Here is a 24,499-nt window from a genome sequence, read left to right on the forward strand (position 1 = left end):
TCATGGAACAAAAAGTAACATGGAGCATTATTATTGATTAGTTTCTTCAATATCACTCTTTCATACAGAGATAAAGTTAATTCAAAGTTCTATGTTAAAATACATAGGATCCTATATTGTTTAATTAAATATTAGATCCTCTCCTGTTCCAAAGCAGATTTCAAAATTGTTTATAAAATATATAATAATGAGCAAGGTAAATTGAACATGTTACCAAACAAAGAAATGGAAAACGTGTGGGATAACAGATATTAGACTCCTTGGGCTGTTCTTGGATCATAGTAATCTGTAGATACATGTTCTGTGAAAGACAAGAGAAGGTGCTATCCTACACAGTAAATTATTGTTAGGGATACCCGCAATATTTCATGGAGTTGACAATTTATTTCTATTGAATGTATAACTTTGTTTTAAAACTTAGTTAACTCTAAATGACCTGACCTAATTGAGGAGTAATTATGAGTGTGTGAAAAAAAGGAAATTTTCAACTTATATCTTTTCTGGATCATTGCCAGTATTCTTTTCCATAATACTTAGCAGAGGTACTTGTAACAGAAACTTATCAAATAGCAGATAGTTCTTTCATCAATATTTTTCAAGTGTATGTCCTTTGGAAGAAATTGAAGTGAGAAATTAAAAACCTGAGAAGTAGAAAAAATACTCAAGAACATGGAAATTTAATTAAGATAATAGACTAACATATGAAGAGGCGGATCATAAAGTGAACTTTGTGTTTTCTAAAAAAAACCTAATTTTAAAAGATAAGCATATTTAACTGCAGATGTACCCTAAAAGAAGAAGGAGAGAAGAGAAGAAATGCTGATATGTTATATGAAAACTCTCTGGAAGCATTAAGAACAAAAGAAGAGGAATACAGGAAAGAAGTTGAAGTGAAACAACAACTTGAACAGTCTCTGAAAACACTGAATACAGAAATGAGCATATTAAGAAATTATTTGTCTGAGGTAAATTAATCTTTGGTAAAAACTTTATACGTTTAACTTAATGTCAACAATATTACTTACATAAATTTGATTAAATATATGTTATGTGGGTTTAAAACACAACAAAAATGTTATCTTAAAAATGAACTATCATATTTTTAGCTAAAATTACTTATTGTAAACACTGGCATCTAATAGGTGCTCAGTATATGTTTTCTGCATGAAGCAATGGAGGGAAAGTTGAGTTTAATCACTAACAAAAATATTAATTTAGGCATTTTTATATTACAATTAAGGCTATAAATAGCTTTGAAAGTCTAATGAAACTAGTTTAATATTCTGTAAATTTTTTTTCCCAGTACTATATATTCCTGTATTTAAAATTGTTGCTCTTTGATTAGTTTAGCTGTCATTTATTCAATTCAAATTCAAGTAATTCTTGAGATATAAAAGTCTTTGTCTTTCATAGGCTCTTTACTTTAATAGCTTTATTAAAGGTTATGCTCTTAATTAACGTTTTAGACTTTTTTTCTGATGCTATTAAACCTACAACTTACTGTATCTCTAGCTTGCACAAAAGTACAATGAGAGTCAGAGGCAGCTATATGGAGAACAGAACACCAGACTATTACAAGGTCGGATTCTGGCCAATCAACTTTACACACAAAGTGAAACAGAAATGACTCTAAGGGAAATGGAATCTGAGGTATTTTCTTTAGTCATTTTCACATATGTGTGTGCGTTTATTTGTATGTGTATATATCAATATTTAAAACACCAACTATATGCATCTTGGAAAGTATAAAGTATTTTAAGATGTGTGTGTATTTATATATATATGGTAGCAGTGGTGGTGGCATTTTGGGCCCATTGGATAAAAATTGTTCTCAATTCAGTTCCATTTCTCTGCAGTACTCAAGTAGTCACAATGGCCTCATCCAAATCCGAGGCTTTTAATGTTTTCCATAGGAATTGATGATATTTTCATAATCTCAAATCCCTTGCTACTGAGCATAGAAGTTCTAGTTTGGGGAAAAATATATCCCCTTGATATATTAGAGAGGTTACTTTATTACTTGCACTCATGGTTAAGGAGAAAAAGGACAGCCTGTTCGGAGGCCGTATCTGGGATGCTATCCTCCTCACTTTTGAAAGGAGTTACAGTTTGCTCCAAGTAGTATCTTATTTCAGTACAAAGAGATTTTGCAAACAATAGTATGCCATAATATACACTTAGTGAGAAGTTCTTGATAAGTATTTTATTCCTAGTAAAATGGTTTAATGCATCTTCCCCTATTCACACTGATTACTGTTTCAAACATTGTAACGAGGGGAAAACGAGCCTTTGTGATGGCAATTCATGATTTTCTAGAAGAACTCTATAAATTTTATCTTATTTATCATTGGTGTTTTGAAATAAAAGGCTTCCTTGGTGTTTATACGTTTACACAATGGAAGTAACTGTGATTTGGTGGAGGTAGAATCAGAAAACCTGGGGGAAATTCCACAGATTGCCTACGTTTTTAATCTCTCCTTTTCAGAAGTGTGATAACTAAATGAGTTTGTTGGTGTATGTAGCAATGGGTAATGGGGTGTAAACCCAACATTTTAATGTAGTCATATCTATCAATATTCTTATGCCTTTGATTTTGTTGTTATTTGGGGAAAGGCTTTTCCAGTTCTAAGATTCTTAAAAATTCTCTAATGGTTTCATTTTTCCTTTCATGGATTTATTGTTTGGAAATAAATATTTGAAGTTTGGGAAATTTATTCTCTATTATAAAGTGTGAGATTTTGATCCACCTTCTAGTTCCAATTGGATAGCCACTTATTTTGCAACCTTTTCATTGTATAAATGGACAAGTTCTCCTTCATTTTAAGAAGAAATCATGATATGTCATTTCATTGAGTGTCAACTGAAAGTTCTCTTTTTTGTACTTAGATTTTTCAGGGTTATGAAAAAGAACAAGCTCTGATACGTAAAAATGACATGTTGCATGAAGAAATAGCCATGCTAAAAATGGAAATAGCAACAATAAAATATCAGAATGAGGAAAAAGAAAAGAAATATATGAATGACATTAAAATTTTTGAAGAAGTGAATGAGAACCTTCAAATGACCCTAAAACAGAATGTGGAAAAATTAACAGACACAGTATCTCAGTATAGTGACCAGCTTAATGCTCTGGCATCTGAGAATGCCTTGCTGAATGCTAAACTAGAAAATGAAAAACAGGACAAGGAAAGACTGGAAGCAGAACTTGAAGCATGCCCTTCTAGATTGACTGCTGCAATACATGATCTTGATCAAAGTGAGATGCTAAGAAGAGACGTCAAAATGTCTTTGCAGAGAGCAAGTCATGAGTGGTTTTGCTTACCGAATGAAATAACTGTGTGTGTGTCTAATCTCAAAGAAAACCCTGAGATTGTTGGTCAAAAATGTTCTAAGGCTGAAAGTAAAATCAACAGCCTGGAAAATGAGCTCCATCACACAAATGTTCTGGGAGAGAAGATGCTGGTTTTAGAATGTGTCCAAAGAGACCTATACCAAACAAAATGTCAAATGAAAAAGATGAAAGAAATGTATGAAAATGAGCAATATCAAGTGAAGAAATACATTGGACAGCAGGAATATCTAGAGGAGAGAATATCTGAACTAGAAAGAGAAAATATGTTGCTTCAACAGCAACTGGCTTATGCTCACAGCAAAGCAGAGGATAAAGAGGAGACACTAATGAATGTGCGAGAGCAATTTCAAGATACTGTGAAAAACCTTCTAGCTGAGAATGGAAAGCAAAGTCTTCTGCTAGAAGATAGAATTAAACAGTTAATCAGTGAATGCAATCAGTTAAAAGAAAGACTATATCAAAATGAAAAAGGGAAACCAGAAGAAGTAAGTATCAAGAAAGATAAATGTTTTTCAATGTTCCTGAAAGAAAATTTAAAGTAATCTTTGTTTGTGGCAATTATGTTGAATTTAGTTGAATGTAAAAATATCTAGATGACAAATGTATTTGCAATGTCAGGCTAGAAACATACCTTGTTTCCAGCTAATAAAAGTTATAGCAAAGACATTGTGTCACTTATGAGATTTTAAGAGGTTAAATTACAAATTGTCAGTAGATGTAGATGAATATGAATAATGGAGACTTATACTGCTGAAGATACAATTTCAATATCTTTACATTGGTATATTTTAAGACCATAGTGAAGCAGATAAATGGAAATGTTCATACCTGAAATGAGTATTTTGAAATTAAGATTCCATTAATGAGTTCCATTGACAGGTAAGTCCAGGTTTTGGAGATGAACTGAAGTATATTGTTATATCTCATAATACTTTCCTTTAGGTAGTTTTTTTTACATATTTTAGTTGGTGTAATTTATTTTAATTCATGTCAATATGGCTTAAATCTGAAAATGTTTCAATCTCAAATTATGTATTGTTATGACCTCCCAATTCTTCAAAGAGGCATTTACTTTTTATGAAATCATATGTTTTGATAAATATCAGCAAAAGCATGTTTGATTTAATCTTCCCACTGATATTTATAATTACTTTGAATATTTTTACAAATAACGTGCTGCTGATTCTCAATTCAAGACTGAATGATTTTCATTTGGATATAACTTTTTCCAGTACAAAGATATAATTATAGCTGTCTGTGATTTGTTAGTATGATATTGGATCCTTATTTTCAGACTAATGAGGGGGGGTGGCAGGATTCACATACAGCTGAATGCAGTGAGTAGGGGAGAGAGTTCCAGGAGCTGATGTCAGGGAGGGCGGTGGAGGCCAGGATACCTGAAGGTCGTTGGAATTTTACTTTTGCTCTGTGATTGGAAGGATTTGATCAGGCGACTGAATATGTGAAAAACTCTGAGGCTGTTTTAAGTTTTTAATAAAAAAGGGATGAATTTGAGAAATTACTCCCACCTCCTAGCCTGGTATCTTGAAAAATACAACTCTTTCTCTGCTTTAAAAGAAAAAAAGAGAGAAATTTTCAGCAGCACAGAATTTACTACCAGGTCCTACCCACACACCCATTTCTTTCTCTTTTTTTTTAAGCTTCAGAATATTATGGAGGTATAAATTTTCCTTTTGAGTCTCCATTAAGTTGTTAAGCATTGCGCGTTCATGACAGGACAAATGCGTAGTGGGCTGAATCTGATAATCAAATAACAGAATAACAATTTGGTGGGAAGATAACCCCTTCTGTGACCCTAACTGAATTCAGTTAACAATAACAATGTATACACATGAGGAAACGAAGGTGAATTGATGTATGTGGTGATATTTTTCAAAGTATATATGTTAGGGTTAAATATTTGTAACATAATTTAATAATAAGGTGATTTATAAAATCAGTAACAAAAATATCTTATCAGGTACTTGTGAGACAACTTCAAGAACTGGCTGATTCCTTGGAAAAAACGTCAACCTCAGAGGCTTCACAAGAGGTTCTATCACGTCACATGAATGTAGAAAATGAGACACCGGATTCAAAGAAGGCATTGGACCAAATCAGAAATCATGTATGTATAAAATGTAACATGGCCATGGATAATCTATAGCTGGTTACATAAGGTGTTCTAGGATACTAATTTAAATGGATAGCTTTCTTTTGCATTTTCATTATAAGTAATTTTATTACAATTGTATTATCTTTATAATGCACTTATTTCCTAAACTCTGACTCTCCTTATGCCATTTTTTTTTCTAATGACAAACTTTTCTTTTTATCACACTTACCCTTAGGAAATGTGAGAATGTTACATCATTCCTCACAGGAGTTGAGAACCATTTTTTTCCCATTAAGCAGTATTTCTTTAGTGATTTCTCTAGTGCTATCTTGAGGCAAACCAGATTATATCAGAGGATAATATTTAATGGAATGTTCCAGAAAATTTTCTTGTTCCTTGTCTTCAATTTTGAGAATCGATATACAGAATCTGTATATATTTATTTCATGGAGATCACTATAACTTGTACAGAAATGCCATTATACTGTTCTCTAAAACACGAGTGCTTTATGTTAACTTACAAACTATTTGAAAAGTTAGGCATTTCCTTTATTTTCTCTTCATTTTAAATGTATTACAAAAGCATAGAAAGTAAATGAATTTATGTCTTTTGCAGTAACATGGATGGAACTGTAGGCTGTTATCTTAAATAAAATAACAGAAACACAAAGTCAAATACCACATATTCTCATTTGTAAGTGGAAACTCAAGAACATGTACATAGAAACATGGAGAGTAGAACAATAGATATTGTAGACTCAGAAGGGTGGGAGTGTGGGAGGAGCATGAGGGCTAAAAAGTTACTTAATGAGTACAATGAACGCTGCTTGGGTGACTTTGCTACTATACAATATATTGATGTAACACAACTACACTTGTACCCCCTAAATATATAAAATTAAAAAAATAAAATAAAAACCATAGAAATACTCAGATATGGATAGTATGCACTTCCAAAATTAAGGTTCTACTATTGGATTTTTAAAAACTTTTTTTGAGATATAATTCACATACCATATATTTCACCCATTTAAAGGGTACAGTTACCTCTTAGTATATCCAGAGTTGTGCAGCCATCACCACAATCCATTTGAGAACATTTTCATTGCCATGAAAAGAAGACCCATACCCCTTTGCCATCACTGCCCCGCTCCATGTCCCTCTACCTGCCCATTCCTAGGAAACCACCATTTACTTTTTGTCTGCATAGATTTGCCCATTCTGGACATTTCATAAAAATAGTCATAAGATATATAATACTTTTTGACTGGCTTCTTTCACTTAGCATAATGTTTCAAGAATAAATCCATGCTGTAGCATGTATCAATACTTTGTTTCTTTATTTTCTTGGTTAATAGTCTACTGAATGGCTATACCAGTTACCCATTTATTAGTTGGTAGACCTTTATGTTGCTTCTACTTTTTGGCTATTATGAGTAATGTGGCTGTGGACATTCATCTCCCAGTTTTGGTGTGGACACATGTCATTATTGCCCTGCCATTAGGTTTTATCCTCACAGTTAACTGGGTTGATTTCACCATCTCTCTGTCTTACTCATGCTGTCCTTTCTGCCTTTTCAGTTTCTGTTCTTCTGGCCTCATTCATTCAGACCTGGCCCACAATTTTCTCTTCTTCACAAAGCTTTCTTTCCCTGACCTTATGCTTCTGCACCTGTTTAGTCTGTGCAGAATAATGTAGCCCTTAATTTTCTCCTGCTTTAATTTCCTCTCACACTCCTGTGGCCACTCCCTAAGTTAGATTTGGGGTTTCGGAAGGTCAGGGTGCTCTCCTGTGGCCTGGATTATATGACTCTTCAGTGGGAGTGGTGGACCATGGGAAGAAACTCAGTCACCTCCTGCCTGGTGGATTCACACCCAGTTTTTAGCTCGTCCTGGCCCTATTGGCTGCTTATTTTCCTCGAGCTTCCCAGAATTTGAGTTTCCTTTCACTTTTCTGTTGAAGAATTTCTGTGCTCCTTCTCACATAATATGTTCAAAGTGTGATTGTTCACACACTTTTATGGTTCTTCTACATGGATAAGTTGTGCTGGAAATGCTTCTAGTCAGCTTTCTTGGAAAAAATGTATCAATGTGTAATGTTTTACTACTAAGTAATATTTCATTTCATGGATAGTACAAACATTTTATTGATTCACTCATCAGTTGGTAGACTTTTGGGTTATTTCCATTTTTGGCTATTATTAATAATGCTGCTGTGAACTTTCATGTACAATTTTTGTGTTTGCATATCTTCTCATTTCTCTTAGGGGTATATTTATGAGTCAAATTGCTAGGTCATAGGAAAACTCTATTCTTAACATTTTGAGGAGCTGCCAGTCTGTTTTCCAAAGTGGCTGTGCCATTTTACATTCCCACTTGCATTGTATGAGGGCCCTAATTTCTCCATATCCTTGCTAATACTTATATGCCATCTTTTTGATTGAAAAAAGATTCCATCCCAGTGGTGTGAAATGGTACCCTGATTGTGGCTTTGATTGGCATTTCACTAATGATTAACAACTCTAAGCACCTTTGGATGTCCTTTTTAGCCATCTATATATCTTGTCTGAAGAGATGTCTATTTTAATCCTTTGCCTATTTTTTAAATTAGGTTTTCATTTTAATTCTGAATTGTAAAAGTTCTTAATACTGTGTTTCCCTGAAAATAAGACCTACCCACAAAATAAGCCCTAGCAGGATTTCTAAGCATTTGTGCAATATAAGCCCTACTCTGAAAATAAGACCTAGTGATGGGTGTGGCTACGCAGCGCATCTGCACAACCCATGCATTTCGTCGTGGGGCGCTAAAGAAGACGAGCAGCCCTTCTCATCTGCCCCATGAAGGCTCTATTGCTTGACATGAGAGACTGGGGCCAATGGTTCCAAAGGAAAAAGAGTCTCAAGAAATTCAGAATGGAATTCGGGGTTTGGAGAATTATGATGATGTTCCAGAAGAAGATGACTTAACTATATTTGAATAAATGTAGATTGTTGTATCGTACTTAAAAAAAATAACACATCCCCTGAAAATAAGCCCTAGGGTGTCTTTTTGAGGAAAAATAAGTATAAGACCGTCTTATTTTTGGGGAAATACGGTATGTGCCATTTTCTGCCTGTCAGTTGTTTGCCTTTTCTCGATGGTGTGTCTTCAAGCACAAAAGTTTTCAATTTTGATGAAGCCGAGTTAATCTGTTTTTCGTTTGGTGTTATATCTAAGAAGTTACTGCCAAATGCAGTCACACAGATTCCTGCTGCCTTCTAAAAGATTTATAGTTTTAGTTCTTAACATTTAGCTGTTAACATTTGGAGTTAATTTTTAGATATGATATTTGGAGGGAGTATAACTTCATTCTGTTGCATGTGGTTTTCCTGCATCAGTTGTTGAAACAAGTATAGTTTTCCCATTTAATTGGTTTATTACCCTTTTTGCAAATCAGTCAATTGTAATTGTGAGGATTTATTTTTGGATTAACAATTCAAATCATTGACCTAATGTCTATTCTTATGCCAAACCAAATACAATTTTATAAGAACTCTTTTTCAATCATGTTGCATATTACTAGTTGTCTTATGTTACAGTAAAAAGTCGACATAGTGGAAAGCCTTTAACTACATTTATTGCTTTTTGAAGGAGCATGCAGCCAGCTTATGCCTTGCTGACTCCAGGACACGATGGGAAGTCAGGCTTATAAAGACAGAGTCCATTCTTTCTTTTCCCCTTACTCAAACCTTTAGTCTGTCATCTAGAGACTCCCTCTTCACTCCCATTTCCAGGAAATCTTGGTCACAGACTGTACTGAGTCTGCTACTTACTACATTATGATTTATTAGCTCAGCATAATTCGTAGAATCATCTCTAGACTTTTACTATCTAGTAAGGGGAAGATTAGGTCTGAGCTTTTAGGTTTCCTTCCTGGAAATTGAGCTAATCCATCATCTTTCACTTCACAGTAGATCCTCATAATCTGGTTCTGTACAGCACTGGGGCTGACCCTATTTTTAGCACACATACTCCATTGGTGTAGGTGGGCAGCGGTGGTGGCAGGGGGGTCTCCCTGGGCTGATCCTTGGGCCTCCAGGCAGTGTGCAATAGAACAGTGATGGCAGTAGTGAGCTGGTCCTTAGGTTCCTGGCTGGCACTTGTGGCACTAGTGGTGAAAGTAGCTGGGTCAGTCCCTGGGCCCCTGGGTGGGTGCATTTGGGAGGACATTTAGGGCAGTGGGGTGGACAGGCCTGTCCACAGGCTTGGTGAGGGCAGGTGCAAGAGCTGTCAGCAGTGTCCAGCTTGGCAGGGTTGTTCTCATGTCCCTGAATTGTGTGCCTAGGCAGTAGGATTCTCCTAAGACTCATGGATAGTGCACCTGGGCACTGGAAGCAGCATGTGGGGTAGACAGTCCTCTGGCCCCCAGACTGTGGGTGCCATGGCAGTGGTGGTACATGGCACAGGCCCATCCTCAGGCCCCAGGTTGTGTGCTGGCCTAGGGGGTGCGGGCTGATCCTCAGGGCCCTGGAAGGTGTATGTGGGTTGAGCGTGTGGCAGTGGCAAAGGCACGTGAGTTTGCCTTGTCTTCAGGCTCTCATGTGGCACATGCAGGTGCTGGCCACAGCAGGGTAGGTAGGCTTGTTCTCAGGCTCCTTGATGGTGCATTTGAGCTGGCCGATCCTCAGGTCACCTCCAGGTATGCTAGGTGCACCATGACCCTACCTCTGAAGGGGGCAAAGTTGCTTTCATAGGCAGTGGCCTCAGTCAGGTGGGCCCTGGCTCTGGGACACATGTTCCTATGATCCCTTTGTCCTTGGACAGCTTCCTTCATGGGCGAGACAACCTATCCTCAGGAGTGTAGAGTGTTGTGTGAGCTAGAGTTGTGGGGACCCAGATGCACTGCTGTGTTCAGCTGGTGCGGGGTGTTATAACTCACTGGGGAAACATGGTGGGATGTCTGGATGTGCCAGGGAGGACATGTGGGAGGTGTGGAGCCCCAGCGCAGGATGTAGCCCATTGGGGTTTGGGCTCTTAAAATGGCACTGTGCTGCAGCAGGTTGGGTCTCAGGGGTGAGTGGGACTCAGCGTGAATTGCCTCCCTAGAGCAGTGAAGTCACATGAGCACCAGGCAACTCCCTATACTCAGTTCAGGGCCTGTGAGGGCTGAGGGCTCCTCTATGGCTTGGATTGCAGGTGTTCTTGGAGGAATGTGGATCACAGGGTTTCATTCCCTTCCTTTGTCCCACAATGGGGAGTCTGTCCTGGCTCTGAGCTGATCCTGGCTGGAGTGGCTTCTTCCCTTCCTTTTCCTTTCATGACTCCAAGGGTTCCTGTTACTTCCCTGCTGAATTCCAGAGTTCTCTCTTAGAGGCATTGTTCAAGGTGTGGTCATCTAACTGTTTTGGTTCTTCTCTGTGGAGGATGCAAGTTCTGGGTGCCTCTCTCAGCCATCTTGATGATGTGTCTCTATCTATGGGATGAATATGAAAGAATGAATGGAAATGTTTAAAACCAGCACAATCTACCCTCTGGCTACATTTTTTTTTTTTTATATTCCTCCTATTTCAAGAATACACCAGGTTCTGCTCAATACCCCGGACAAGTGTCCTTCAATATGGCTTCAGACTCAGGCTTGAAGTGCAAGATCAACCATCATTCCAGATGGGCGTTCTCAATGTGTATCATTTTTGCATCATTTTAGTCACAAAATTGTAATTTGAACCACGTTAAGTCAGGGACCATCTGTATTTGGTAAATTGACATGTGGAGAGACTACAAATGGGAAAACACATATTCGAACCCAGAAAGTCCTGGATCCTTGCTATTCAGTTTTCTTTAGCTTATCTCTTGTGTTGACTTTACACTCAGATGCTGTGGAGCAGCAGTGCCCTTTCCTCCAGGTTCCAGTGTCATTTTCTCCACTGTCCTTGAAACCCTTCCTGCCAGCCTCCTTGAGGGTCATCAGGCTTCCGCTGACAGTCTCCTTGGAGGCCTTTTTGTTTCCATTCTTATTCATGTCTAGGTCTTTTCAGCATCCACCTCCCTCTTGGTCCACAGGTATTCTACATGTTTTAACAACTATTATTGTTTTTTAATGGTAGCACCCCATATTTAGTATCAGTATGTGTATCAGTTATCTACTGATGTGTAATAAACCACCTCAAAATTCAGTATTTCAAAACAACATTAACTTTGCCCACAATATTAAGTTTTAGCAAGCTGCAGGGGGGCCAGCACATTTCCTCTTCATGTGCCAATAGCTCGGATGACAAAGTTGGGGACTAGACTCGTTTAAAGGAATGTTCACATATCTGGCCATTGAAGATGGCTTTTTTGGCTGGGACTCTAGCTGGAGCAGTCAGCTGGAATATCTATACAAGGATTCACCATGTGGCTTGGGCTTCCTCACAATATGATGGCTGGATTCTAAGGATGAGCTTACCTAGAGAAGAAAAGTCCAGTGGAAGCAGAATTACATCTTCTAACTTAACCTCACAAGTCACACAGCAGTTCTGCCATATTATAGAGTCACTAAAAACTGGTTACTAAAGCCAGCTCATATTCAAGAGAGGGAATTGCATGGGAGAAATGTAAAAAAACTTTGTAGACATGTTTTATTTTATTTTTCCTTTTATTTCATCATATTATGGAGGTACAAATATTGTTAGGGTTACAAATATTGCCCCTGCCCCCTCCCTCCCCCTGATATGTCCAATCCCCTAGTGGTGTGCATCACACACGTTATGGAAGCATACACCCCTTTCCTCCTCCCCACTCCCGCCTGCCCACCACCTGCTAAAAAGTTTTGTTTTTTTTTAACATTTTGGTTACATTGTATTTGTTTTAAAACCAGCACTTCACTCACTTTTTATAAATCAAATTATCATTCTATCTAAAGGAAAGTAATTTGTTCCAACTCAGTACCACCGAAATTCTTGCAAGTATTTTTGTTGGTTTGTCGTTGTTTTTGTTTGGTATGTTACCTTATTTTGTGCAAAGTAACACAAGATGACAAGATAGTTCTGTTGAATTAAGACATCTTTATTGAAAAAAAAGTATAGATCTTGTCGCTAAACTTTTATGCTGAGATATGATTGCTTTGTAACTCCAGGAATCCTTAGTCCTTGGAATGCAATTCAAATTAGCATAAAACCTTTGCAGTTCATAAAAATAACTCAGTGTAATGCCCCTAATATTTTAGAAATTATGGGGACTAATGATGGGGAAAGGGGCATGAGACTTTTTACTAAGAGAGTTTAAGGAGGAAAGAATTGACTTAATCATATCAAATGTCTAAAAATCAGGTGTAAATGTTGTGTGACAAAGATGTGGAGATTAAAATTTATGTTTTGTTACTCATAGTGGTTTAAACTTTGTTCTTGATTTTCTGAGTAATTCAAATGTCCGTACTTTACGAATCTACTACAGTATAGATAACATTTTATTAGCAGCTAAATGTATTTCAAAACGTGTTATTAGTTTTGTGACAGCCTATTCTCAGCCTACTTCATTCATTATTAAGCTATATTATTTTATTCATACAGATTGATGATCTTACAGAATCACTGGTAACTGTATCTTCAAGATGTCGATACCTAGATGCAAAGAATGTAGTTTATGAGCAAGAATTATTATCTATGAAAGCAATAGAAAAACAATGTGACATACTACAGAAAAATAACATGAAATTGGAACATGAATTACTGAACCTCCAAAATTATATGGAACAGAACATGGTAGACCGTGGTCAGGTTCAGCGATATGAGCAGGAGATTGAAGAAAGAGCAACACAGTTTATTGTAGAAAAATTAAAAGAAGTCAATCTATTTTTACAGGTTAGTTAACTTAAATGTAAAATACACTTACTTTCAATTCACTGATTATATTGTGATATTTACATTGTATGTGTTTCCTCTATTACATGTATAGTAATTGGTTTTGTAGATTTCTAGCATGAGGGTGGCATCTGTTTCTCCATTTTATTTTTTTAGTTTCTGTCATCATTATAACTAAATTGATCTTTGAGAGTAATGATGCATCTTAGAGAATCATTTGTATATTTAGGCCAGTTAGCATAAAACGAGAGTATTAGGAAAGAAAAAAAATGTGATTTAGAAATTATACCATACTCTTAAATTGTACTTCTGTTATATTGTTCAATTTTTAAAATTTTAAATTACTTCTATTATTCTTTGGATTATTAGATTGCTTGAGTACTAATTTATGAATGATTCAATTCTTTAAAATCCAGATTGAATTATCAATTTAGTTGATAATTGATGTTAAATATTTTAAACCTCATCTTCTTTTGTCACATATTTAAAATTGCTCTTTGGGGATGGGTGTAGGGGCTCATGCCTTCCAGCACTTTGGGTGGTGGAGATGGGAGTATCACTTGAGACCAGGACTTTGAAACCAGCCTGGGCATCATGATGAGACTCTGTCTCTACAAAAAATAAAATGTGCCAGGTATGGTGGTGCACACCTGCAGTGCCAGCTACTCAGGAGGGTAGAGGCACAAGGATCACTTGAGCCCAGGAATTGGAGGCTGCAGTGAACTATGATTGAGCCACTGCACTCCAGCCTGGGTGACAGAAGGAGAAACTGTCTCAAAAATGAAATGAAATGACAAAATAAATAGCTGTCTATTTCAAAAGTGAAGGAAGCAAATATTTCAGAATTGTTAGGTTGTCACTGCTAAAAATGTATCCTTTTAATTTGTTTTAGGCACAAGCAGCAATGGAAGAATACAGAGAACAGTTGAGGGAGAATTATCTGGCTGCAATAAGCAGTGAGATGGAATTCAGAATGAAAGATCTTGAATCTGAAGTCTCCAATATGACAAATGCTCGAGAAGACTTTCATTGCATTGAACTGGAAAAATATAAACAGCTCTATCAATTAGAACTAGAAGATAGAAAATACTTGTCAATGAAACTAAAAAAGTAAGTCAAAATACAGAATAGAAAATAAATTAATATCATTAATTTGCCTTGAAAGCATGCCTTTTAGTGAGATAGGTTCATGAGATTAGTGGGAAGTGACAGCTAAATGGTAATATAATTTTGAAAAATTATGTTAATAAATAAACTTGCCTTTAAAGTGGGAGTGCAGGCTTGGCGTGGTAGCTCACGCCTGTAATCATAGCTTTCTGGGAGGTAGAGGCAGGAGGATTGCTCAAGGTCAGGAGTTCGAAACCAGCCTGAGCAAGGGCAAGACCCCATCTCTACTAAAAATAGAAAGCAATTAATTGGCCAACTAAAAATATACAGAAAAAATTAGCTGGGCATGGTGGTGCATGCCTGTAGTCCCAGCTACTTGGGAGGCTGAGGCAGAAGAATTGCTTGAGTCCAGGAGTTTGAGGTTGCTGTGAGCGAGGCTGACACCACAGCACTCTAGCCTGGGCAACAAAGTGAGACTCTGTCTCACAATAAATAAATAAAATAAAGTGAGAGTGCAGGACAGTTTATATCTCTCCCTCTTTTGTTTTTTTATCTGGCTTTTTGTCCCCTTAATTATCTCATTAAGTTAATCTGCTCTAATAGTCTTTCAGCCAAGTATTTTGGAAGCTTTATAATTTAGACAGTGATACTGTCATAAAATTGCTTGTCACCATTCCCCTAAACAGAAATGTTAATGAGTTTGACTACTTTTTGGAAGACTACAGCTCAAACCAAATAGTCAAGTACTACAACTACTCTTGGTGCATTCTGGCACTCAGTAAATTATCTTCTTTAAATCAGTTTACCAAAAACAATTATTTCTACATTTTCTATTTTTTTATTTATTCAGGATATTATGGGGGTACAAACATTTTGGTTACATGTAATGCTGTTTGCCCTGCCCAAGCCAGGGCTACAAGTGTGTCCCTCCCTCATACAGTGCGCTCTGATTCCATTAGTTGTGGGTTTACTCCCCACACTTCCTCCCGACTGGCACCCAGTGAGTATTATTACCATGTCAACACCGTAGTGTTGGTCAGTTAGTACACTTTGATGGTGAGTACATGTGGTGCATTTTTGTCTATCCTTGTGGTACCTCACTTGGAAGGATGGGCTCAGTCTCTGTCAGGATAATATAAGAGGTGCAAGACTCTTTCAGACATCAGCATAGGCAAAAAATTTATGAAGAAGAACCCCAAAGCAATCACAGCAGCAAGAAAAATAGACAAATGGAACAGCTTCTGTATAGCTAAGGAAACTATCATTAGAGTGAATAGACAACCTACAGAATGGGAGAAAATATTTGCTTTTTACATATCCGATAAAGGACTGACAACAAGAATCTATATAGAACTCAAGAAAATCAACAAGAAAAAAATCAAACAACCATATCAATAAATAGACAAAGGACATGAACAGAAGCTTTTCCAAAGAAGACAAAGACATAACATATAACCAAAATGTTTGTACCCCCATAATTTCCTGAAATAAAAAAGACAAATTGCCAGCAAACATATAAAAAAGTGTTCAACATCTCTAATCATTAGGGAAATGCTAATCAAAACTATAATGAGATATCACCCAGATCCAGTGAGAATGGCCTTTTTCAAAAAACCCCAAAACAACAAATGCTGGTGTGGATGTGGAGAGATTGGAACACTCTTACACTGTTGATGGGACTGCAAATTAGTGCAACACCTGTGGAAAGTAATTTGGAAATACCTCAAAGAGATAAAAATAGAAATGCCATTTGATCCAACAATTCAACTACTAGGCATCTATCTATAGAAAAAAAAAGACATTCTAGAATAATGACATCTGCACTCGAATGTTTATAGCAGCACAGTTTACAATTGCAAAGATATGAAAATAACCCAAATGCCCATCAGTGCATGGGTGGACTAATAAAATGTGGGATATGTATACCATGGTATACTACTCAACTACCTTTTCATAGAGATAATCATTTTATTATGTGTATTTAACGAGTACGAAATCATGTTTTGATATATTTATACATAGTGAAATGGCCATTATACTCCACCAAACTGACATATTCACATTGTTCATATTCACTTACTAATCCTAAATACAAGTGTTACTTAGGCATCCTCAAGAATCTTATAAATTGAGCCATTGCAAAAGGCAGCAAGTATTAACTGTTAAGCCATACATCATTGATATACATTTCTTTTCCCTCCTTACATTATTTGAATTACTTTTTAGAAATTCTCCTAAGAATATATATATACACACATATACATATACACTTCTTTAGAACAGTTGTAAAACCATAACTGCATACAGTAGGCATGCTCTGACACATCTTCACAGTTAAAACACTATTTACTGGGAAATTCCATTTATTCTTATGCTCACCTTTTGAAAATGTAATCATTTAGGAATCATTTAGGAAAAATGAAATACTATCAGGTCTCTCAATAAATGTGAACGGCTTAAACTCTCCACTCAAGAGACATAGGCTGGCTGAATGGAGAAGAAAACACAAGCCAAGTATCGGCTGTCTTCAGGAAACACATCTAACCTGCAAGGATGCATATAAACTAAAAGTAAAGGGGTGGAGATCAGTATTTCAAGCAAGCGGAAGCCAAAAGAAGGCTAGCGTAGTGGTTCTAATCTCAGATGATTTCGTTTTTAAACCAACAAAAGTAGTGAAAGACAAAGATGGTCATTATATATAACAGTGAAGGGCACAGTTCAACAAGAAGAGATAACAATTTTAAATATATATGCATCCAACTTAGGTGCACCCAGATTCATAAAACAAATCTTACTGGATCTAAGCAAATTGATTAACAGCAACTACATAATTACTGGAGATTTCAACACTCCACTGATTGCACAGGACAGATCACCAAACAGAAAATTAATAAAGAAATAATGGACCTAAACAAAACTCTAGAACAATTGGGTCTGACAGACATTTACAGGACATTCTACCCAAAATCCACTGAATATACGTTCTTCTCATCAGCTTACGGGACATTCTCTAAGATTGACCATACCCTAGGACACAAAGTAAGCCTCAAGAAATTTTAAAAAATAGAAATCATACCATGTATCTTCTCAGGTCACAGTGGAATAAAAGTAAAATCAACCCTAATAGAAACTCACATTTCTACACAAAAAAGTGGAAATTAAACAACCTTCTACTAAATGATTACTTCATAAATGAAGAAATCAAGATGGAAATAAAAAAATTCTTTGAACAAAATGACAATGGAGAGACAAACTAGAAAATCCTCTGGAACACAGCTAAAGCAGTACTGAAAGGAAAGTTTATCTCCATAAATGCCTATAACCAAAAGTCAAAAAGATCACAAATAGACAATTTAATGAAACAACTCAAAGAGCTAGAAAGAGAAGAACAGACCAACCCCAAACCCAGCAGAAGAAGTGAAATCAACAAGATCAAATCAGAACTAAACAAAATTGACAACAGGGAAGCTATACAGAAGATTAATAAAACAAAAAGTTGTTTCTTTGAAAAAATAAACAAAATTGACACGCCTGTGGCTAGGCTAACGGAAAACAGAAAAGAGAAATCTCTAATAAGCTCCTTCAGGAACAAAAAAGGAGATATCACAACTGATCCCAAGGAGATACAAGATATAATTTACAAATGCTACAAAAATATTTATGCACACAAACTGGAAAATGTAGAGGAAATGGACAAATTTCTAGAAACACACAGCCTCCCTAGGCTCAACCAGGAAGAAATAGATTCCCTGAACAGACCAATCTCAACAGCTGAAATAGAAACAGCAATTAAAAATCTCCCTAAAAAGAAAAGTCCCAGCCCAGATGGTTTCACACCCGAATCTTACCACACTTACAAAGAACTAGTGCCTATCTTGCAGAAATTATTCCACAACATCGAGAAGAATGGAAACCTCCCGGACACCTTTTAAGAAGCGAATATTACTCTGATACCAAAATCAGGAAAGGATGCAACAAAAAAAGAAAACTACAGACCCATATCCCTAATGAATATAGATGCAAAAATTTGCAACAAAATCTTAGCTAACTGAATCCAGGCGCTTATCAAAAAAATAATCCATCACGACCAAGTGGGCTTCATCCCAGGGATGCAGGGATGGTTCAACATACATAAATCTATAAATGTAATTCAACACATAAACAGAAGCAAAAACAGAGACCACATGATTCTCGCAATAGATGCAGAAAAAGCTTTTGATAAAATTCAACACCCTTTCATGATAAGAACACTTAATAAAATAGGCATAGAAGGGACATACCTAAAAATGATACAAGCCATATACGACAGACCCATAGCCAATATCATACTGAATACGGAAATATTGAAAGCATTCCCACTTAGAACTGGAACTAGGCAAGGCTTCCCACTATCTCCACTTCCATTCAACATAGTGCTGGAAGTCCTGGCTACAGCAATCACACAGGGAAGTGGAATTAAAGGTATCGAAATAGGGGCAGAAGAGATCAAACTTTCACTGTTTGCTGATGATATGATATTATATCTAGAAAACTCCAAAGATTCAACCAAGAAACTCCTGGAACTGATCAATGAATTTAGTAAAGTCTCAGGATACAAAATCAATACACAGAAATCAGAGGCATTCATATACGCCAACAACAATCAAATTGAGAACCAAATCAAAGGCTCAATTCTCTTCACAATAGCAGCAAAGAAAATAAAGTACCTAGGAATATACTTAACCAAGGACGTAAAAGACCTCTACAGGGAGAACTGTGAAACACTGAGGAAGGAAATAGCAGAGGATGTAAACAGATGGAAATCCATACCATGCTCGTGAGTTGGCAGACTCAACATCTTGAAAATGTCAATACTACCCAAACTGATCTACAGATTCAATGCAATACCTATTAAAATGCCATCGTCATTCTTCACAGATATGGAAAAATAATATTACGCTTCGTATGGAACCAAAGAAGACCCCGCATATCAAAAGCAATTCTAGGCAATAAAAGCAAAATGGGAGATATCAATATGCCAGATATCAAACTATATTACAATGCTGTAGTAATTAAATCAATCTGGTATCGGCACAAAAATAGGAATATTGACCACTGGAACAGACCTAAGAACCCTGATATAAAACCATCCTCATATAGCCATCTAATCTTTGACAAAGTAGACAAAAACATACGCTGGGGAAAAGAATCCCTTTTCAATAAATGGTGCTGGGAAAACTGGATAGTCACTTGTAGAAGGCTAAAGCAGGACCCACACCTTTCACCTCTCACAAAAATCAACTCACGCTGGATAACAGATTTAAACCTAAGGTATGAAACCATTAGAATTCTAGAGGAAAATGTTGGAAACACTCTCCTACACATCAGCCTAGGCAAAGAATTTATGAAGAAGTCCCCAAAGGCAATCACAGCAGCAACAAAAATAAATAAATGGGACATGATCAAACTACAAAGCTTCTGCACAGCCAAAGAAACAGTCATGAAAGTAAACAGACAACCTACAGAATGGGAGAAAATTTTCGCATCCTACACATCTGATAAGGGGCTGATAACTAGAATCTACTTAGAACTCATGAAAATCAGCAAGCAAAAATCAAATAACCCTATCAAAAAGTGGGCAAAGGACTTGAACAGAAACTTTTCTAAAGAAGACAGAATAATGGCTAACAAACATGAAAAAATGCTCAACATCTCTAATCATCAGGGAAATGCAAATCAAAACTACAATGAGATATCATTTATTTCCAGTAAGAATGGCCTTTATCAAAAAGTCCCAAAACAATAGATGTTGGCGTGGATGCAGAGAGACAGGAACACTCCTACACTGCTGGTGGGACTGCAAACTAGTTCAACCTCTGTGGAAAGCAATATGGAGATACCTTAAAGCGATACAAGTAGATCTACCATTTGGTCCAGCAATCCCACTACTGGGCATCTACTCAAAAGATCCAGTGACACTCTACAAAAAAGATAACCTGCACTCGAATGTTTATAGCAGCACAATTCATAATTGCAAGGCTGTGGAAACAGCCCAAGTGCCCATCAATCCAAGAATGGATTAATAAAATGTGGTATATGTATACCATGGAGTACTATTCAGCTCTAAGAAACAACAGTGATATAGCACATCTTGTATTTTCCTGGATAGAGCTGGAACCCATACTACTAAGTGAAGTATCCCAAGAATGGAAAAACAAGCACCACATATACTCACCAGCAAACTGATATTAACTGAGCAGCACCTAAGTAGACACATAGGCACTACAGTAATAGGGTATTGGGCAAGTGGGAGGGGGGAGGGGAGTGGGTATATACATATATAATGAGTGAGATGTGCACTTGTGGGGGGAGGGAGAGCAAGGGCATTTTTTGAAACCTTAAAATTTGTAACCCTATATATAATATGCTGAAATTAAAAAAAATGAAATACTAAACATTTGTCTTTTGCAATCTTCACAGAGCTACTGAGAGACTAGCAGAATTCAGTAGCAATCTTGTTGCGGAGACACAGACTAGACGTTTCTTTGCCACTTGTACAATGAGCACAGTCCTACAGTCAGCATCTGCTGGAACTCCTTGTAATGGTTTTGGTCTTCACAGAGAATTTACTTCAACAGAATACTCACTGTTCTCTTCTTCCTGTTCATGGACGTCAGATTCCAGCTTGAAGAACAACTTGAGTGAGGTTAGTTATATTCCCTTCTTTCCTTTGGGCTTCAGATTTCTGATATAATTCTTGTTAGTTTAGTGAAATGCAGAGTTGTTTAAATGACCTATGCATAAGTAAAGGTTATAATTATCTGTATTAATAAATAGAGGAAAGAGAAATTTTTCCATTTTCTTAAAGTCCTCTCAGCTCTCATTTTCAAGAGATAACCCATATAATAATGTTATTCAATATATGTAACTAAAATGATACTTTTTAAATTTGCTTAAAAGCTGCCTTTAAGTTAGATGTTAAAGACGGAATCTTTCCTAATAAAGGGCAGTATAGTGCAAGGTGCTCTGGCTTCCTTCTAATTTATTTTAGTTTGGCTGTGGTTCCTAACACTTTTGAAGTTTTCCTCTACCATCTCAAATTTTCCACCCTTAATCACAAGAATGTTTGGCATCCAAATACTTGAACACATCTGGATATTTATTATTGAAAGCAATCCAAGAGAGATAATTTTTATGAATTAAAAAACCCTGTAGTATCAAAAATATTAACTTCTGTTTTTAAATTAAAAGATTTGTCATTTTCTTACATAAAAGTACATCTTTAATTGCTATGGTAATTACAGCCTTTTAATCTCAAGTTTTGTAAAATTTGCCTATTTGATGGGCAATTGCACAGCACTCTTTAAATGGTTAAATGAAGCACATATTTGGATTTTTAAAATGGCATTCACTTTTGTCTCTCTAGCTTGCCATCACTTGAATGAGTGATGACTAAGATGGAAAATTTATCAAGACATTTTGCTGTCCTTTTTCCTTACATAGTCTGTGCCAGGCATTGTATTGTCCTTCAACTGGGGACAACAATTCTGAATTTCTATTAAGGGAAATATGAGGAAAGTGTGTGATTTAAGGGGAAAGTAAGAATAAAATGAAAGAGACTTTTAAAACATCATTTAATGTTTGCCAGTTTTACTTGTGAATATAGATAAAACCACCCCAGCCTCCCACTAGCCAGGACAAAACTGGAGGTATCAACACTCCAGACCCTTTTCCTAAGCTTCTGGCTGCCCCTCGCAGAGCAGCTCCCTTCCTGGGACCTCGGTCTGTCCCTTTCCCTTCTGAACTTTCATACCTGACCTGAGGAAACATAATTGCATTATTAGGCCCTTAAAGTTCCATTACGATGTACATTTTACATAGGGTTTATTAACCGTAATGTAAGTTTCTGTTCATAAAGGCTTGTCCCTTTCCTGGTATTGAGTTATTACTTTTACAATACCTGGCTGGTAATACTGCTGTACCATTAGTCATTTTTTCAGGCCTGTCTCTGGTGGTATTCTCACGAAAGTGTTCTGGTAAACAGTCTCTCAAAATACTGGGAAAACTGTTAGTTAAACATTTGTGAAGACATTGGATATCATATTATGATTATCACCACAATATAGTTATTATCTTCAATATACTCTTTCAGTCCCTGTTTTGGGCATTTAGAGGGAGAATACCTTTTATACAAAGGATTTAAACAAGAACCCTCTATATGAGAACATTTGCAATATATTAATAGTTTCAAATATTTTCACACATTTTATAAATAACTAAAAATTGCAACATATGCAGTCAGATGTTTCAAAACCTGCTACAAATTTCTGAAAAGAAATCAAAATTATAATTAAAGAACTATATATTTTTGGCCTTTTTTCTAATTCTAGAACATCATTAATCTAAGAAACTAAATTTGAAAACTGGCTGTAACCTATATTTATCCTTATTTCAAGCAAATTTTGGGAAATCTTAGCATTCATATGAAAAAAATGTTAGTTATAATACAGATAGCATAATATTTTTACCTAATCTTAGCCAGTAGAATATTCACATGACATTATGACAGTACCACTCTCTTCATGTCTAAAATGTTAGTAGCATAGAACATACTTTAATATTTTAATTTTACTACAAGTGGAAAATGATAATTTTAAGGAAAAATCCATCAAAGTGAAAAAAACCTCATCGTACTTTTATAAAGGGCAAGGTTTTTTAAAAAATTTCAAAGTAACACATTCATGTGAAAATGTGATTTGAATTTTCCAACCTTTGTACTAACAAGAGAAAATGTCATACTTTTGAAGTGATGTATATTCAGTAGACCAATATTCATTGTACTTTTTTATTAGATGAATATAGGCAGCATCACACATACATATTCTCTATTATCTAAGTGTACAATAAATAGAAATTTTATATATTTATGTGATTATTTTTCTATTTAAGCAGTCCTCAAGTTAAGTCTAGTCACTATTATGACTCCCATGAAAATGTCTCTGGTTTACCTAAAGATTATAAACAATATTTGACTTATTTCAGATGCAACAAGAGTTGGAAGAAATAACTGTAGGACTAGAAGTAGGTATGTTGTCAAATTTTATGAATTAGATTGAGAGTAATGAATTGACTTCTGAAATCAACTGTAAGTAACAAGTGGCATCCCTCTCTATTATTTGGTTAATAGATACTACATTAAATATTTCCTCTTACACACATCTAGTGAAAGATGTGAAAACATTAACATTCATACTGAACAGTATACTTATGCTTTGTGATTTAATTATCATGTTCCATAGCTTCAAAGACATCTCATCAAATTTATGTATTTTTTTTCCTGGATCTACACTTTATTCACTCCTGTCATCGCTTTGAACCTGTCCATGAGTCAGCCAGCACACTGGAAGTATTCTCAGAAAACCAAAGCATCATCAACTTGCTATGTTTATGTTAGTGATTTAAGGCCATAGACCCCAGACTTATCTAGGGACACTTAGCCAAGCAGTTATACTTCATACGCAGTCACTTGACTAGTGACATTTTAAATCAGTCACTTACTTTATCATTGGTGTACCTTTGGCCTCGAAAAAAGCACTGTTTTTCTTACCATGGGAAAAATCACTCATATCAATGTGGTTCTTGTCAGTTTACTCAGCCTTATCTTTTGCCACATACCCTACTCTGCCCCTTTGCTCTAGCATCTCACCACACTAGACTACTTAGAATTCGACAGTGTCCCTGCTCACCTCCAGCTCTTTGCATTTGCTGCTTCCCTCTTTCTATCTGGCACACTTTTTCCTTGTCCCTCAGCTATCAACTTACATATCACCTCCATCAAAAAGTCTATAGTGTTGACGGAAGTCTTGGACAGATGGTCCTTCTGGGTGTTCCAATAGTGTTCCATTTTATATTTGTTATGGTCTATATGACTCTGCATGGAAATTGCCTACTTGTCTGTTTTTCACATTATAGTATATGATTGTTGAGGTCAATCATATGGACTGTATTATCTTCACCTTGTAATACCAGTGCTTGTCATAGTACCTTAGCACATGATTGTTGAATAAGTGAATGGAGAATCAGAAAGCCAGAAGTTCTGATACCTAACCACAATGGTACTTAATTCA

At 36.1% G+C, this 24,499-nt stretch overlaps 1 protein-coding gene across 1 annotated transcript in view; it reads left to right on the top strand.

The window, feature by feature from the left end:
* LOC105871239 (ankyrin repeat domain-containing protein 26-like) overlaps positions 1-24,499 on the top strand; it is a 61,290-nt gene that overhangs the window by 15,360 nt on the left and 21,431 nt on the right. Inside the window, exons 6-10 of the mRNA XM_075993422.1 lie at positions 782-965; positions 1,513-1,650; positions 2,887-3,837; positions 12,996-13,286; positions 14,179-14,378. Of these exons, the coding sequence (XP_075849537.1) occupies positions 782-965; positions 1,513-1,650; positions 2,887-3,837; positions 12,996-13,286; positions 14,179-14,378 (1,764 nt within the window). The remainder of the gene's footprint in view (positions 1-781; positions 966-1,512; positions 1,651-2,886; positions 3,838-12,995; positions 13,287-14,178; positions 14,379-24,499) is intronic.

Source organism: Microcebus murinus, chromosome 16, assembly GCF_040939455.1.
Source record: "Microcebus murinus isolate Inina chromosome 16, M.murinus_Inina_mat1.0, whole genome shotgun sequence".
In the NCBI taxonomy this organism is placed as follows: domain Eukaryota; kingdom Metazoa; phylum Chordata; class Mammalia; order Primates; family Cheirogaleidae; genus Microcebus; species Microcebus murinus.